We start from the raw sequence: 18,606 nt of genomic DNA, 5'->3' as shown, positions 1-18,606 counted from the left end.
TTTCTCTTGTTTTGGAAGGTTTGCCACCAAGACAAAGATAAATTTTTCTCAATTGTTCTAACATTTTTCTTTGCATTGTTGTTCATCATCTCACAGATTTCATTAAAAATATTTACTAATCTCTATAACTTGCAGGTCTAAAATTTCTAATAGATCAAGTGAATCCATTTTACTTTTGGTTAAAGTTACTTTTCAATTTATGTTGCAGGCTTATAATTAAGTTCTCCTCTATGTTCTATATTTAAGTTTTGCAGGCTTAAAATATTTAAAGGAAGATAAATAAATCTTGCAGGCTCAATCTTTGCTTGTTTCAAGTACTTTACAAAAACTAACTTTAGAGTTGGCCCACTTTTTGGACCAAATCCAATACCTTGTCATTCACAGCTGAATTTTTTAAACACGAGTCAGGTCTTTCATCCACAACTTTCATCCAATACTCTTTTTTTATTTACTTGATTCAAACCCCTACACACGAGCCTTTATATTAAAAGCAACCCACCTTCAAACCTTTCCTCACTGCCCCAATCAATTTTGCCATCAGTCCATTTGAAGCACGCAAGTGATTAGCTATACCTAAGTGTTAATAGTTGTGTATAATTTATCATACTTCCCTTGCATTCTTTGCTGAAACTACCTCACAAAGCTAATTTGAGTTTTATGTTATTGTTACGAAGCTGCAATTTTTGTTGTGTTCCTTCAGCTGCACACAATCTTCAATCATATGCAGGTTTGGGCATTGGTTGAGCAGTTTTAAAAGGAGCATCTCTTATTCAGACAGACAAATATATCAAATTTGGACTGCTTTCCTAGTCTGCGCACAACAAATGCTTTCATTAGCCATTTTCAGAGAATAATCTCTCTGCTATAGAGAATAATTATCATGAGTACCACTAATCTTCTCTGGCTTTGTCAATCTGGGTGTTTTTTAATCATTTTATTTTTTCTATCGTTAATTGATAATGTTTTTCAATGCAAGGCTAGATAATTATTATAAAGTCTATAGCATCTTTTACATAATGTCCTTCTCTATCAGCATTTGGTTAAGAATTAAAATTCTGCCAATGACACCTTTATTTAGTTTGTCAAATTTGATAACACAAGTAAGATTATTCCTTTTCTAACAAAAAAAAAGATAATCTCAAACTTATTAATTCTGAAGTACAGTTTATTTATTTATCCTTTCCTAAAACAAAGTTTTAACTAATTCAAATATTTTGTATTAAATTTATTTTTTATTACAACTTTTTCAAAGCAATATTACAAGTGTGTTTTATTGTAATCATTAAATCCAGGGGTGTTTTAATTTTTTGTTTTAATTTCCTTCATAAAAGTATTTAAAATACTAAACTTTAATAGATAAATAAATAAGATTTTTTCAAATACAACAAAGTTGTTGATTAAGAATCTTTAAGGTTCAAATTATTATTTGTTAAGCTTCTTACATATATAAAAGGAGGGGTTTTTTTTCTCTCGCAAATAATTTTAATTTGCAAATTCATTTAATCGAGGAATAATTTTTTGATACATTAATCTTGTAATCATGTCTACTTTTATTCCCGAAATTAAATTAAATAATTCAAATTATCATGCTTAGAAAACTCATCTCTTGTTTATCTTTTGATTTAAACATTTATTAGATGTTGCTATTGATACATCTTCAATTCTTGATATCTCAACTACACCAGATGAGAAAGATGCATATAATATTAAAAATGAGGAAGCCCTTGGCCTCATTGGTATCTCTATTAACTCTAATTTATATGTACTAATTTCTCATTGTACTACTGCCCACAAAGCTTGGGATATTTTGAAGCACACTTATGACAGGCGTACCAAATCACACAAGATTCAAATGCAAGATAGCTTGGAAGACTTAAGGTATTAAGATTTCAAATCTCTGGATGAATTTTTACTTAAATTTGATTCTATTAAAAGTCAATTAATTGAATTAGGTGTTACTCTAACTGATATTAGATTAATTACCTTTAAATTAATTACCTTTATTTTAAAGAAATGTCTTCCTAGGCAATTTCAATAGTTTATTACTAATGTTAATTCTCAACTTGCTATTCCTACTTTATCTACTCAATTAACTTATAGGATTTTTTCAAAAAATTATTACGTCAAGAGGAGGCTAAGTTGATGGAATTTGGTACTCATAGATCTAATGAGCATGCTTTTATGCCAAAGAATCAAAATCAAAATTTTAAATCATCTAATCATAACAATTCTCCCAATAATCATCATAATCATAACTTTAATAATAGTTATTCCAATAATAGAATTAATTTTGGGCCCTCTTTCAACGGAAATAATAACCGCAATATGCATCGTAATAATAACCATCCTAATCAACATAATAGTCCTAATAGAAAACTACATTTGTATTTATTGTGGAAAAAATGGTGATTTAACTAATAATTATTTTAAAAAGCAAAATTATAAGCAACCTATAAATAACAATCATCCAAATAATCAAAAATCTCATGGTAATCAATCTCATCATGTTTTTATTGTTAGTTACATTGTTTCTAAACGTTTATAATGGATTGTTGATAGTGGTGCTTCTCCACATGTTACATCTCATAGAGAAGAGTTTGATCCTTTGCACCCTGATCCTTCAAATATTCCAATTCAACTAGTTGATAATCATAGTTGCAACGTTGAAGGATTTGGTAATGTTAGTGTTCCAAATGGAAAATTACATGAAGTTCTTTATGTTCCTCGTTTGAAATCCAATCTTCTTTCAGTTGCTACGTTATGTCAAGATTATAAGGTTGAATTTCATAAGGACATATCCTATGTTATTGATTCTAATACTAATCAAGTTGTTGCTAATGCTAAATTGGATCGTGATAACCTGTTTAAATTTTACGAGTTTCCTTATTCAAGGTACTCTTTGCAAGCAAATATTGATTTTAATATGTGGCATGAAAGGCTTGGTCATTTGAATTTTGTTTATATGTCATCGATGCAAAAATCTAATATGGTTGAAGGATTGCCCCATATTGTTCCATCTAACCTTGTACACATTGGGTACATTAGTGGAAAAATGCATAGGGAGCCCTTTCCCCATGGTGCATTGTGGAGGGCGTCTCATAAGTTGCAACTTATTCATAGTGATATTTTAGGGACCTATAGGAAACATCTCGATTCAAGGTTCAAAGTATGCTCTTACCCTTATTGATGATTTTACTAGAAAAAATTGGATCTATTTCTTACATAGTAAAGATCAAGTACTTGATACATTTGCTGAATTTCATATGTTTGTCTAAAGGTAATTATAAGATTAAGATTCTTCGAACTAATAATGTTATTGAATATGTTAACAATGTTTTTCACTCCTACTTAAAATCTCTTGGTATAAAACATTAACTTACTGTTCCTTATACACCACAACAAAATGGTGTAGCAGAAAGGAAGCATAGAACTATTGTGGAAATGGCTAGATGTATGTTACATGCTGAAAATATGGAATACAAGTTTTGGGCTAAAGCTATGGCTTGTGCCACTTATATTCTTAATCGAACTCCTACTAAGGCTTTGAGAGATATAACTCCCAAAGAAGCTTAGTTACGAGAAACCTAATTTGAAACACTTAAGGATATTTGGATCTATTGTTTATGTTCATACACCCAGACAAAAAAGGCATAGATTAGTTGCTAATCTTCTCCATTTATCTTTGTTGGGTATGATGAAAGTAAGTTTATAGAATTTATAATCCTCTTACTAACAAAGTGCAAATTGCAAGAGATATTTGTATTGCGAATAATGAAGTACATGATTGGTCCAAGGTTCAAATGATGAATTTAATGGAATTTAAAATTGTGATCTTGGAGGACAAACCTTCTTCTGTAAACGCTACTCCTAAGGCATCTTATTCTATTCCTCCTATTTCTTCTAGTGATAGTGACAATAATGATGATAATGTTAATGCTAATGATTCTTCTACACTTAATAGTGATGAATATATCACTACTAAGAGAAATCGTAAATGGTTTCAAGGTTTACTTAATGAAAGAGATGATTATCTTACTAGAATGGGTAGACTTAAACCTAGGAGAATTAATTATTGCAATTATGGTTCAATGTCTTCGCTCATGACTTCTAATGATCCTCAAACTTTTGAACAAGCTAAGATTCAACCTCATTGGCAAAAAGCTATTCAAGAGGAATATGACACTATACTTTCTAATCAAACTTGGGATTTAGTTCCTTTGCCTCATGGTAAGAATTTAGTTTCATGAAAATGGTTATATAAACTAAACTAAGTGCCAATAATTAAATTAGTATGTTTAAAGCTAGGCTAGTAGCAAGAGGATTTTCTCAAATTGAAGGATTAGATTATAATGAAACTTTTGCACCTATTGCTAAAATGCATACTATAAAAATTGTGCTTACTTGAGCTCCTAAAATGAATTGGTTTATTCATCAAATGTATGTTAAAAGTGCATTTTAAAATAATAAGTTCCATGAAGGAATTTATATGCCTCAACCACCTGGTTTTATTAAAGAAGGCAATGAATATTTAGTTTGTAAACTAAAGAAATCTATTTATGGTTTAAAGCAATCTCCTAGAGAGTGGTATTCCAAAATTAATGCTTTCTTTATTTTTCAAGGGTTTGATATAAGCAAAAATGATTCTAACCTATACATTAAACATAATCAAGATGATATTGTCATTATTATTCTTTAAGTTGATGATTTGATTCTTACTTCAAGTTCTAACACTTTATTTTCAGATATTAAGTTTCAACTTAATAAAAAAATTCAAATGATTGATTTAGGAATTTTACATTACTTCTTAGGAATGCAAATATGGCAAACACCTATTAGTATTTTTCTTTCTCAGAGCAAGTATGCTCAAGATCTTTTAGAAAAGTTGCAAATGAATGATTCTATCCATGTTTCCATTCCATGTGACTTGGGAACTAAGTTAATGGTTGATATGAACAGTCTTTTTGTTGATGCTACCTCTTATAGGCAACTTGTAGGATGTTTGAATTATCTCACTCTACAAGACCCAATGTTGCATATGGTATTGGTTCAGTTTCAAGGTTTATGTCCAAACCTCAACAAACACACTTAAAAGTTGTTAAAAGAATATTGAGATATATCAAAGGAAATAATAGTGTAGGATTATTTTATGATGCAAATACTAATTGTACTTTACAAAGATTTACTGATTCCAATCTAGGTGGAGATCCCAATGATGGGAAATCTACTTATGGGTATTGTTTCATTGTTGGTGCAAGTGCTTTATCTTGGAAATGTAAGAAAGATAACTCAGTTTCTCTATGTTCTACTAAAGTTGAATCTAAATGTTGTACTAATTTCTAAAGAAGTTCTATGGCTTAGAAGAATACTTGATGTTTTGGGTCTACCTCAACACAAAACTACAGCTTTGTATTATGACAATCAAAGTGCAATAGCCTTGGCAAAGAATCCTATCTTCCATGCAAAGTCAAAGCATATTTCTCCACCACCACTTCATTAGAGAGCGAATTGAAGAAAAGCAAGTGTCCCTCATCTATTGCAAGGGTGAAGATCAAGTTGCTGATATTTTGACAAAGCCTCTTCCTAGAGAGAAATTTGAGTTTGGGTTGGATACCCTTTGATGTAATCTCCCCAAGTAAAGATTAAAGGAGGGTGTTAGAATTAGTAATCTTTCCTTGGTTGTATTAATTTTGTTATTTGGGATAAACCAAGGTATCCTATTTTTTTCCGTCCTCTAGTCCAAGTGTGAGGACATGTCACTTGTTTGTTGTCTTGCTCATGTGTGAGCACATGTCATTTTTGCATTTCCTTTATTAAGGAAATCAGTTTATCCTCCTTATGAGTATCTTGACACTTCCACATACTCATTATGAATGTTGACATTCATAGATTGGTGAAATACTTTTGTAACTCCTCTCTTCATCTCAATTTAAGAGATGCTCTCCTATCTCATTTCTACAATTTCTACACATTAGTGCTATTGTAATGAGCTACTCTCTCTAGGCATTTGCCACATTCATAATATTACACAAGGGTTCTTTCTTGTTTTTTCTCCTTTCAAAAATCTTTTTGTCTCCTCTTGTGTTACTATTTGGAAGGCTCTTCTAAAGCTTTGAGTTTTAAGGTAACTATTTTCATTACAAAACTCTCTTGGATTAGTTCATTTCATTTTGATCACTTTCTTTCAACCTTTGTGGTCACCTTTCATATTTTGATTTCCACCCACAAGGATCTGACATGTGTAGTAGTGAGGATGAGAAGAAAGATTAGCCAAGAGAGGAGCACGGATATTTTACATTTTTTGGTATTCAAACTTGGCAATTAAAAAATCCAATATACCAAAATAATAGTTTGTATTTAAAACTTCAAGTTGATTTTTCTGATTTATGGCAAACTCTGCCAAGTATTACAGTCAAAAAAAGTTTCATCAAACTCACAAATCCTGGCTGTCAGACTCAGCCCAGTCCAAGTTCATACGACAGACTTCCAGAGCCTGACTTGGACTGAATCCTTGCCAAGAAATGCTGTGGCCCAAAACTGTGATCGTAATTATGCATGAAGTAATCTAAACACCACTGTTCTATTCAGACTTGTCTGCAAGTCAGTGCTACAGACACATCAAGCCTTCCTCAGATTTGGATCTGCGATTCCTAGTGAGACTTTGCCAAGCCTCAAAACTATGATCTCAATAAAGCACAAATCAGTGTGAATGCCACTGTTCTAACCAATACTATTTACCACTTACACTGTGATAAACCAATAGCATACACAATTGACTAAACCTTGTGCAAGCAAGATGCACAGAATTTACAACAGTAGATACCCTTGACTTGGGCCTTGTAGGTCCCCAAAAAGGTGATGGAGGGGAATCAAATCCAACAAAATATAAGGGAATGGAGTAATTTTCCAGATTAGAGAACACAAATGTAATAAGAAGTAGGGTCCCCGAAATATAATAAGGCGTCTACATATTTGAGTAGTTCAAATGCATTTTGCTGATGAACGTATGTTGATAAATTTAGGAAGCTGTATTTTAAGTTCTTGAAATTCCTCCTGGACTGAACACAGGGAAGGGAAATAAAAACAAGGTTAAATGGAAAATGGGCAATTTAGATCTAGGGAAGGAATTGAATCATTTATAATCAGTGATGATAAAAACTTAACTTAGGAAAGGAATTGAATCATTTATAATCAGTGATCATAAAAACTTAACTAACTGATCACAAGCACTCAAGTAAAATATCTGTGACAAAGCTACAAGTGAGACACAACTAATGACTACAAAGTTAGTGACACCGCGGCCATGGGAATGCAGTGACTATAATGCCTGGAATAATTTATAGTTAAATAGTTATTAAAGATAAGCCAAGGTCTATCAGCAGCAATTGGTGCCTTAGTATAGCAACTGTCAACAAAATTTGTCAAATTTAACATATGATATTTTAGAATCGAAACAAAATTCTGCAAATTCTACATAGAGTATTCAAGCAAATGCATGAAAACACACATTTCTGTTAAAGAAAAAGTGAGGCACCACATGAGAAGACTATGGTCAAACAATCAAGTCCAGAGTAAGGATGAACAGCATTAGTCTATTGGGCATCCTTTAGAATTACCTAATACAATGAATCACATGAAAACCAGTGAGTTCCAGTGCCACCTCATGCAAGTTGATACTAATACCATGTAATGAACAAAAAAGTAGGAAAACTACTTCACCTCATTTAGTAAATAGCAAGCACCGTACGACACGTAGGAATAAGTACATAATTATTCAAAAATGCAAAAAAGGAAGTAAAAGAAGGGTTGTGAGTCACAACACTTGATTACCCCCATAAGTGTAAGAGCTTCAGTTCGAGCTTCTTCAGTTTGGGGAACATGGAGATTCATTTCATCTCCATCAAAATCTGCATTATATGGATTGCATACTGACTCATTGAACCTCAAAGTCCTCCAGGGCATCACTCTAGCCTGCATTGTGGAAAAAGGAAAAAATATAAGGAAGTTCTTGCTACATTTGTTTATAACATGCATACAATAACAAAACATCAGAACATGCAATGCAGTTACATATAAAACTGTAATAAAAACACACATTAACAGCATGGCTTGGGTTAAATCATGCTGACAAACAAACCAATAAATTACCCTATGAGACATGATAGACATTCGATGAAGACTCGGCTGTCGGTTAAAGAGGACAATATCTCCATCCTCAAGATGGCGTTCAACTATATAACCATTTTTCAGCTCTGCAGCCAGACGTCTCATATTTCCATACCTAAGATATCTACATCACCACATCATACAAACAACATGAAAACTAATGCTTTGCAGTCACCTCAGCTTGCTGGTATGATTATAAATATTAAAAACTTGGAATATGAAAAAAATAATGTAGTATCAGCCATAACCGAATGCTGGAACTTATTTTCTTATTTACCATGAATTAATAAATTCATCTTTGTTGGTATAGAATCATAGATAAATATCAAAGCAATACCCAATGTTGAAAATATAAAATACATTGTAAGGAGTGTAACTTACAGTCTGGTACCATCAGGATAGACAATAAAATTTGCCCCTGGATACTTGAAAGCACCATTACTCACACGTTGCCTTAATTTCTCAATGTTGTGACGTGAAACCCTTTCTGGATAAGTCAAGGTCAAGGCCATCAAAATTGGCACAGCCACCTGCATAAGCATAGGTAGTCTTTTAATTTTTAGCCATGGCTCAAAACAATTCAAAAAAGTTTGTCTAAAATTAATGAAGTGAAATTAGTTTGAAAAAATTCCCTCTTAAATATTAATTATCCTGACCTCAGTAACTTTGAGATTAGGATCTGGAGAAATCACAGTCCGTCCAGTAAAATCAACACGCTTTCCAGACAGATTTCCTCGAAACCTACCCTGTTTTCCTTTCAGACGCTGGACAAATCCACGCAGCGGCTTTCCAGTAGGCTGCATACCTAGGGGCAGGCCAGGGAGGTCACTGTTTATATACATGGCAACTTGAACTTGGAGCAAATCCCATGTTTCCTGAAGAACAGAAATTTCAAAAAATTTAAGAGAATGAATAAGCTCCACTTAAAATACCAACTTATGTAAAAATAATTAATATGCATGACACGACATAAAAATAAAATTTAGAAATTTAACAGAAGATCGCCACTAGCCTTACACTGTTAGGAACTTGGATTCTTTATGTGAGTTAATTAAACTAAGCATGTAATATATTGTACAAAAAATAAAGGAACACCCATGCACAGAAAATTGTCTTATTTCTAAGAATTCACAATTTCTTGTGATCTGTATTCAACCAAGACAAACAGCAAAGAGAGGGTAATAAATTTATCCCATCAAATGTCAACACTCGAACCCAGCATCAATGTATAGGCCGGTGTATGCACACTGGTCTCAAATGATAAGACAAGGTATATAAGTGTGTTATTAGTTATGGTTGAAAGGCGACTTCATTGAGGCAGTGATCTCATATGTCACAAAATAGCGATTTGTAAGAAAAATGGGCAAAGGACAGCTGTGAAAGGATGCCACTTTTAAGAAGTCTGTGAGCATAGGAGGAGAGATAACTCTCTATTACCAATTAAAGGCTAAATAAGGAAGAAATCCAGTTGAAGGGTATCAAGAAATTCTATCCGATCAGTTTTGGACATAAACAATTTGCATTTCAAGATACAGCAAGCTTGTGTTCTAGCACATATTGTGGCATGCCGTGTGATGATGTTGTTTAACATAGAATCACTTATGTATTTTTGGTATAGTTACAAATGTGAAATGCTAATCAAACTAGATTACTAATGCATGTATCTACGCTAGTAAGGAAATACAAGTAGGGAGAACAAAGATGGGTTCCCCTCCTCAATAAGTCACCCCATGTTGGACAGACAAGGTTCCTGCCACTTGGGCCATTGACCGTTGTATTGCACTCTTGGGCTTAGTTGAAGCAAATGTTAAGGGCACCCTATTATGTTTGCTTCTCCAATATCTACAATAATTGGTTGTTAGAAGTGAACTAAAGAATGGAGGTAATCACATATGGGTTACTAAGGAGACACGAGTGGGGAGCAAAGAGACAAGTTCCCCCTCTAAGTAGACCAACCCAAGTTGGATGTACGAGGTTCTCACTTGTGGGCCAAGAGATGTATCACACCCTTGGGCTTAGTCATGACAAATTTTTCACACACCCTATCATCTCCCCTCATGATTATTGGAAATAAAACTATATTAGATGCCCATATGAAACATTATTTAATTCAATTGCTTATTTACTTTAAAGATTCAATAGCTATCATTTGTTTCATTATAAAATACTACTGGAAAACAATTTTTTTCATGGAATCGTTACTTTGGGGCAAAAGTCAGGTGTACTCCAATTCCAGGACATTACAATGTTTTCCTTTTGAAGTTGCCTATCCTTGCATAATTCCATTGGGGTTTTAGGAAATTTCTTAGAAGCAATAGAATGTTGTTTTTGGTCACTTGATTACTCAGAAGTTAACAAATCATTAGAAAAACAGGATATTGAGAGATACTTAAAAAGTGGAAAGCACAACTAACATCCCATCCCAAAAACTTGGTAAAACATAGCTTCTAGGCATTTCAAGAGAGGGAAAAAAAGTTTGTAAAGTTGTCTCTCAAATTAGTGATTAAGCCCATTTACATCTTTTGCTTAGAGGTTCAACAAAAATTGTTTATTACTTAAACTTATCAATTTGGTTACCTTCATTTGAAAGAGAAGATTCTACAATAGCATACTGGATGGAAATAAAGATTTTGAAAAACCTGAACCATTCAGGTTAATACGATACATCTTTTTGAGCATAGTTCCAAGAATCACGGCGATTCATGCGATTCACATGATTCAGCGATTCGATTCAAGCCAAACGATTTTTTGTGAATCGGCGAATCGAATCAGCGATAAAGGGTTTATGAAATAAGTTACTCACTAAATTTCAAGGGTTTTTTAAATTTTCCGATTCATGGCCGATTCGATTCCGATTCATGGCCGATTCACGATTTGATTCGACCTTGCCGATTTCGATCCGATTCCGATTCTTGTTACTTTGTTTTTGAGTGATCATACAGCTAAGAAAATTTTGTATTTCCTCCACATGCAGAATCATTCCCTCGATCAAAAGGAACACAGTATACCTCTAGTGAAGCAATGAAGCTTGTGGTTATAAACTAACTACTTATAGTGACTTGTATCTCATGGATATCAAGATGACTAAATACAAGACCACTTTGGCAGCATGGTAGGATGCGCAGCCAATATAATTTTATGTGGATCTGGTTGCGTACACAATGATCGTCAAAGTCCAATTATAGAAGTAAGATGAATCTTGTAGTTCAGACAGTTTGGGAGTATGTCACAGCATTTGCATTGCACAATGAGTTAAATTAGCCATTGTACTTTGTTTTAGACATAATGAAAGATTACAAATATCAAACAATTGCTTGTCAAATTGTCAAGTTTTTTACAAATTTCAGCCTTTCACATAAATCATTGAAATAAATTATAAATAGCAACTTCTTTACTGTCTGTTGTAATACTTTTCAAATATTATTTTTTATATATTATTTTGATAGTTGTCATCACACCATCTCCAAAATCTGAAAGAAAAAAAAATAGCAATCCCACACTGTCCCCAAAATCCAGAAAAAGAAGTGCTGTCAATGAAGCCCTTTCTGCTTCCCTAAAACTTGGAGAAGCACTAATTGTTTTTTTCTTATCACTCCCCTTTCTATTCGTAATAGTTGTATCACAGCTTTTCAGATCATAACACCACTATGTACCACTTATACCATTACTCTAGCAGCTTATTTGACTTAAAAAGAGGTAGAAAATGCAGCTTGAAACTCTTGGCTTCATCGTTAAGAGGCATTTCAGCAGCATCCACAACACTTTGTGCAGTGAACCTACAAAAATGTTTGTCTTGAGAATTAACAATTGGGCCTAGAGAAGAAAGAAAATTTAATAGAAAATGTTTCTCTAATTCATAATAGAGGTATTGCTAAAATGGAATAGCTTCAAGCTTTAATTGTTCTCCACAAATAAAGCTTCATGAAGCACCTCATAGTTTGTAAGCTACTAGTTACAAGTTATACCTAGCAAGTTTCAAAATCAACCACCAGCCAATTCAAGAAAAGCTCACTTGCTGTTATTGTACCAACTTCAGCATATAATCCAAGGCAGATGAAAAGGAATTTTCGAATTTCTTTGAAAACTGTACAAGATATTTTCCAATCATTAAATTTCTTAAGGCACTAGATTAATTTTTTGATTTTTTGCCCCAGGAGACACCATTCACCTTGAAAGATGTGCGATAATGTTAAAAAGAACCCTCGAAATCTTTCAGAATTCAACTTTACAATTGCATTGAGAGAAAGTAATTCAGGAGGGGAATATTGCTATGAAGCCTGATGAAGCATGTTCTTGAGTTAAGGATCAGTAGTTCTATATAGTTGAGCAATAGTGAATTCCATGTGCACGCATAGATCATTTTAGAGGAATATGTCAGTATGCCCTAGCACAGAAGTAAATTGCCCATGAATTTTGGAGTCAGTTATACATGGCTAAGTGTAGCATCCGCACTATTCTCAGATTGGACCTGAGTTAGCAACTTCACATTCCCACAAAAAAATTCCACAATTAACGTGCAGTCTGAATATGTTATTTAGAATACCCTAAAAATCTGTTCTCTTCAAAAAGGGAATACTGCTAATGAAGCCTGAGGAAGCATGTCCTTGAGTCCTTGAGTTATGGATCAGTATTTCTATATAGTTGAGCAAAAGTGAATCATGCATGCAAGAATAAAGCATGTTAGAAGAATATGTCAGGATGCCCTAACACAAGTAAATTAGCAAATTACCCATCAGTTTTGTAGCCAGTTATTCATGCCCGAGTGTAGAATCCACAATATTCTCAGATTGGACCTAAGTTAGCACCTCCACATTCCCAAGATCATTTTCCAAATTTAATGTACAGTCTGAATATGTTGTGCAGAATGCCCTGAAATTCTGTTCTGATTTCTTCAAAGTTGGAACATATTTCAAATTTCCTATTACAATTGTCAATCATTCTTCTACAGGCATTCATCATTTTTTGTCAATCAATATCTTATGCATAACAGTGATCGGTATTTTTAGGGATTATGGCTCTGTAATAATTGGAACTTGAAAGTGTTTGTTGACATTGTTAAAGACTTAAAAATGCAGAAAATGGAATTATATTGCACTGACGTGAAATCTTAAATAGAGTTTACAGATGCTAACTAGAGCATGAAGAAAAAGAACAGGTTGTCTTAGTAAATACAACATCTATAAATAGAACTAAAAGAGCAAACTAAAAAGAAAGCCTGAATGACCATTAACTAGAATTAGCTAAAGATAGGGGGATGCTCAATATATTAAAAATATTTTAATACCCTCCCTTAATGGTCATTCTATCTACTACTATACATAAGACAATAAATGTCTTTAAGTCACAAATATTTCAGAATACTACATTGTTGCTAAGACCCTCCCTGGATTTGTAGAAGGTGGTCCCCTTTTTCAGAAAGATTTGTTGATGTGTGTTGGTTAACAGATTTGTCTTCTTCAAGACACCTTCACAAATAAACCTCAAATGCCCAAAAAATGGAAGACAGAATCAGAAACAACAGTTGAGTCACTTGCAATTGGTATGTGCAACTCATAGTTGAAAAACTCGGATTCGGCAACAACTCAGCAGACCCCAAAATTTTGAAAAACTCGGATTTGGCAATAATTCGGCATTTTTATTGAACATTTGAAAATATTATTTTTTTTAAATTAATTTTTATTCACGATAATATTCATTGTTATTTAGTCCATATAAAAAACTCCATATTCAAATTTTGTATATATATAGAGCTTGAAGACATGTGCACATATAAACCTCTAAAACTAAAATCTAAATAAAGTTTGACAAGGAAATACTTGGAAATAAGTTAAGACATTAAATTCACCTTCTATAAATTCAAGTTGTAATCATTTAATTTATCAAATATACAAGTAAAATTTAAAAATATTTAATTTAATTAGCATACTCAATACTAATAAACTAAATATTTAAAATTAAATGTTCTAGTTATTATTATTATAAATAATATATTCTTAAAGTTTAGTTTACATACTTCCAAGTCATCAAATTTTATATAAAGTTTTTGAAATGTAAATTAAATATTTTTATATAGAATAATTTGATTTATTTTATTTTAATGTTAAAAAAACAATAAAAGAATATCACACTCAAGTTAACAATTTAATAACAATTTAAATGAAATAACATATTATTTGAAAATTTTAAAATACATACCCTAATTCTATAAAAAAATAAAAAATAAAAATCTTAAAATCAAATACCAAAATAAGCTTGATAATTTTTTATAAATGTAATGTTTTGAATAGAAAATTAAAAAAGAAATAGGAAGGCTCCGCCATTGCAAAATCAAAATGTAACGGCACCCATTGCAAAACCTAACTCGCTGAAATGTTGAGAATCAGTATTTTACTCCACTCGTCGAATTTACTCCCTTGCAACCCATTGCTCTGTGATGTCCACTAATGTGGGGAAGCTGGAACATGAATGACGATACTCAAAAAATAGCAAAAATGCTTTCCTATGCCCACCGCGGAAATGGTATTCTGGTGAACGGGGATGCCACAAACGGAACGTGGTGATTTTAAATCCATATTCTTGCGCAATTTTGTGATTTTTTGAGGAAAACACCGCACCTCGAAAATCATTATATCGTTGCCAATTTTTTCGGCAATAAAATTACCCAGCGATTTGGCTCGCGATATATCGCAAGATCTGCGATATTTCGCAAAGTTTTTAAACTATGTGTGCAAGTGCTCTCTGAATTTTAGTATGAAGGTACAGCTTCCTCCGTATGATATGCAATCAATATTCAATGGTTATGTCTTTCACCAGAAGACACAAAGGCACACAACCATCTATCCATAGCTATGAGATAAATGGGGATTTTACATACAGAATCTAACGAATATGAAAAAAGGAAATTCACAGATTACACCTTTTCCACACTCAAGAGAAAATATAAAAGGAAGAGCAGCCCCTTTATAAGAAATAGATTACTCCAAAATCAGACTTAGAAATGTAATTTATTTTTCTGCTTAACATAATGAAACATGTGCTGAAAACGAATACAGAGACTTTCAGAATTCATATTCTAAAGAATGTACAATTTACACACAGGTAGAACCTGCATTTGATTTATCTCTCAACACTACATTCAATACACAGATCAAAACTCCCCTCTGCCAACAGAAATGATTGAAAGAAGCTGTTATTTTTTTCCCTGTAGCTTCTCCTCCATCAAAATTTATTAAAAAAAAAAAACCACCCACATTCTGAAAAGTTTTTTTCCAATACATAACATCCTTTGATGGTTTCTCGATTCCTGTGACTGAATCTTGGAAATGGAAAAGCCACTTTTTAGAGCTTTCTAAAGTTTTAAGAGGGCCCTTTCAAACCTTATTGAGCACCCACATAATGTTTAGTTTACAAACCCAAACATTATTATAATATTTTTCGCCTCCTTGTATGTATGATGTTTAATTAAAATATTACAAATGCCAACTTACAGCTATGTCCTCTTGTAGCACATTTCACTTAATTTCTAAGCATATGAAGAAGACGTCTTATCTATTTACCCATACCAATCCAATATGTGGTTTCTCCTCAAGTGATCACCTGTAGGACTTTCTTTGTTTGGTCACTTCCCACAGAGTTTTTTAATTTCAACTGCTCCTTGTCATTACGTCAGGTATAACCATCTTCTTTAAAACTGATAATAATCAAAGCATTGTTAAGATCTCCTTGGTGGGTTTTTCAATTAACCACAATAGCCTTCTTCTTGTTCCTGGTTTTGGTTTAAAAACACACCAAATATTTGGAGGTTATATCTGAGAAAGATCATTCTAATCACCTTCATTTTGTTGATGAACCCGATAACTATGGCCCGGTATCAATTTTGAATGATGAATTTGTCTACTATATGTGACATGGATCTCTGGGAGTAACACCACTTCAGATGCCTCCATGCCTTCTCAAGAAAATTAATGGTACTGACAATACATAAATGCCTTGATGAATTGTCTGGAATGAATATAGGCTCCCCGACTACCAGTAATTTCCATACAGACAAGATGGCTGACACTATTGGCATTGTTTTTCTTTTTGGATGCACAGTCATATGAACAATAACCATCGGCCAAGCCCGTGCCACTTCTCAATAGTAGCTCGAACTAAGTCACTCATGTTGGCAAAACCATCTCAGTTGCTAAGTGATGTTGTGTGGATATTTTGCAACCAACAGTTTTGGGTAAAAATCTAGTCACAAAATAGGATGACCAGCAACAACGTGTGAAATAGAGCCTCTCCTACCTTAAAGGGAAGGCTCACCATTCCTTGGATCAACTCAAGGTAAGCAAGAAGTCGAGAGATTTTATAAAATGGGTGTTACCAATATCCTTTCTTCTTATCTTTCAAGAAAGAATCCACTTACTCGTGGAGCAAGTAATGGGCAGGGTGAATCTCTAACTACACTTCTATCAAGAGCTGGAAACAGTGATACGGATAAACCTTCACTAACTCAAAGGCTAGTTGAAAATGTACCAGTTTGGCTCTAAGTTCGATCATACTTCTATATGGAAAAGCTTTACAATTAGGGCACAAAGACTCCTAAAAGTAAGAATAACTTAACTATTTTGCGAATTAAGAAAGAAGTATAAGCTACAGACAAAGCTTCTAGCTATACGCTTCCACAATTGCTCACGGTCAAAGCTTTAGCTCCAATTGCTTATTAACTCTTTTATATTCAATTCATAGGATACAACTACCCAAAACACAAGATAACAAAATCAAAGATAACTTAGATGAATTATAGACAAAGCTCATAACTCACATAAGTAGCAAGCTCACTTAATCAAAGTTAAGTCTCAAATGCTCCTCCGTATTCACTTTCTCTCAAAATAGTGCTATACAAACAACGTTCTGCTGGCACAATTTCTCCAGAGCTCTCTTGCATAAAGATAATGATGATTTTACAATGAGGGGGCACTCCTTTATATAGGCACAGGAGTTGAGAAAAAAGGGGAGGAAAAAGTGAGAGCAACTCAACCAACTTTGACCTAATCTAACTACAGGAGAAAATAAAGGGTTACATGCAACTTGCAATACATCCTTTTACATACATGTAATTCGCATTACATCCTTTTACATACATGTAACTCGCATTATATGTAATTACACTTTTCCATGTAATGCATCCTTTTACAACTACTAACATGAAATAAAAACAAAAACAATAATCCTAAACGTTGTTTCTCAATGCCTTGAATTTGATGATGATGTCACGCACTGTGGGAAGATCAACAATTTCCATGGTCTTTGATATGGCTCCTACTCTCACTACATTTGCATACATTGATTGTACAACTTTAGCATTTGTTGTCATAGTATCTAACAAGTGTTTTGTCAAGGATTTATACAAGACAAATTTGTTCATTGTGTGCAAATCAAAGTCTTCAGAATCTACATCAACATTGATCCTGATTGTATATTCCAAGCTTACCCTTTCAACCGCAATGAGATTACTGGAATCATCACTAACATGGCATCCCATCTATTCCAAATTACAAGTAACATTTGTTTCAACTGCTTGACAATCTCCAAAGGCCGCCTGCAACTTTGTGATTAGCTTCCTCAATGTTTCCTCTTTGTAACCAATGAGCCCTTGAAATCTGAAGAAAATTTCACATGACGGAAGAATGTCACATAAGACCAAGGCATCCAGATCAAATCTTACCATTTCATCCCAATCATCAAGGATTTCTTTCAAATTATCCACTTCTTGAGTCGAAGCAAAAATAAAGTTTTGCTCCATTTCATTCATCTCTTTGACACGCCTAAGAACCGCAAATGTCTCTATACTTGAATTCCGTCAAAAATGATTTCTTGTATCCAAAACTTGGCGGCTTCAATCAGATTTCTCTCCTTAGATGTTTGACACATAACAACAACGCTCTAAGAAGATTTTTGCCGAATGACCTCATTTAGGTGAGAGACCTCCTGTTTTAGTTGATTTTTCTTCTCCCATAACTCGTGATTGCTCTTTGATACATTAGTCAATGCATCTTGAGCATCTTACAAACAACTCAAACGTGATTACTTTCCAATTTCAACCTTAGTAAACTTGTAATCAGAACGAGTAAGTTCTTCAACAGGTTTGTCCACCAAAGGCTCGACAACTTCAACAAATTTAGTTTTATCAGAATCAACCAAAATCCTTGAAACAATCTTATCTTTCAAAGATTTGGATTTGGTCTTCTCAACAGGGAAATTATTCAGAGGAACAACCACTTTTCTTCTCTTCATTGTTATTTTGCTTAACCATACAGATAGGCTGAAACCTTCCTACGTAGAAGCAGATACAGTGGAAACCATTGACATTGATCCTGATTGTATTTCCGTTGTAACAGAACAAGATTCAGTCTACATAGCTGAAGGCATAGGAACATTTTGAGAAGATTTTGTCAT

General features: G+C 33.3%; 1 protein-coding gene across 3 annotated transcripts in view; it reads right to left on the bottom strand.

Annotated features, from left to right (window-relative positions):
• The window catches only part of NRPC1 (nuclear RNA polymerase C1), a 309,786-nt gene that overhangs the window by 213,304 nt on the left and 77,876 nt on the right, over positions 1-18,606 (bottom strand). For all 3 annotated transcript variants that reach the window (XM_089800899.1, XM_089800897.1, XM_089800898.1), the window contains exons 9-12: positions 8,820-9,038; positions 8,545-8,693; positions 8,146-8,287; positions 7,828-7,968 (exon numbers count right to left, since the gene is read on the bottom strand). In XM_089800899.1, coding sequence (XP_089657025.1) covers positions 7,828-7,968; positions 8,146-8,287; positions 8,545-8,693; positions 8,820-9,038 — 651 coding nt within the window. The remainder of the gene's footprint in view (positions 1-7,827; positions 7,969-8,145; positions 8,288-8,544; positions 8,694-8,819; positions 9,039-18,606) is intronic.

The sequence above is a fragment of the Cupressus sempervirens genome, chromosome 9, assembly GCF_028749045.1.
Source record: "Cupressus sempervirens isolate cs-2001-9-10 chromosome 9, ASM2874904v1, whole genome shotgun sequence".
Lineage (NCBI taxonomy): Eukaryota > Viridiplantae > Streptophyta > Pinopsida > Cupressales > Cupressaceae > Cupressus > Cupressus sempervirens.
Note: the sequence above shows the minus strand (reverse complement) of the source record. Positions and strands in the feature narration are given on the sequence as shown.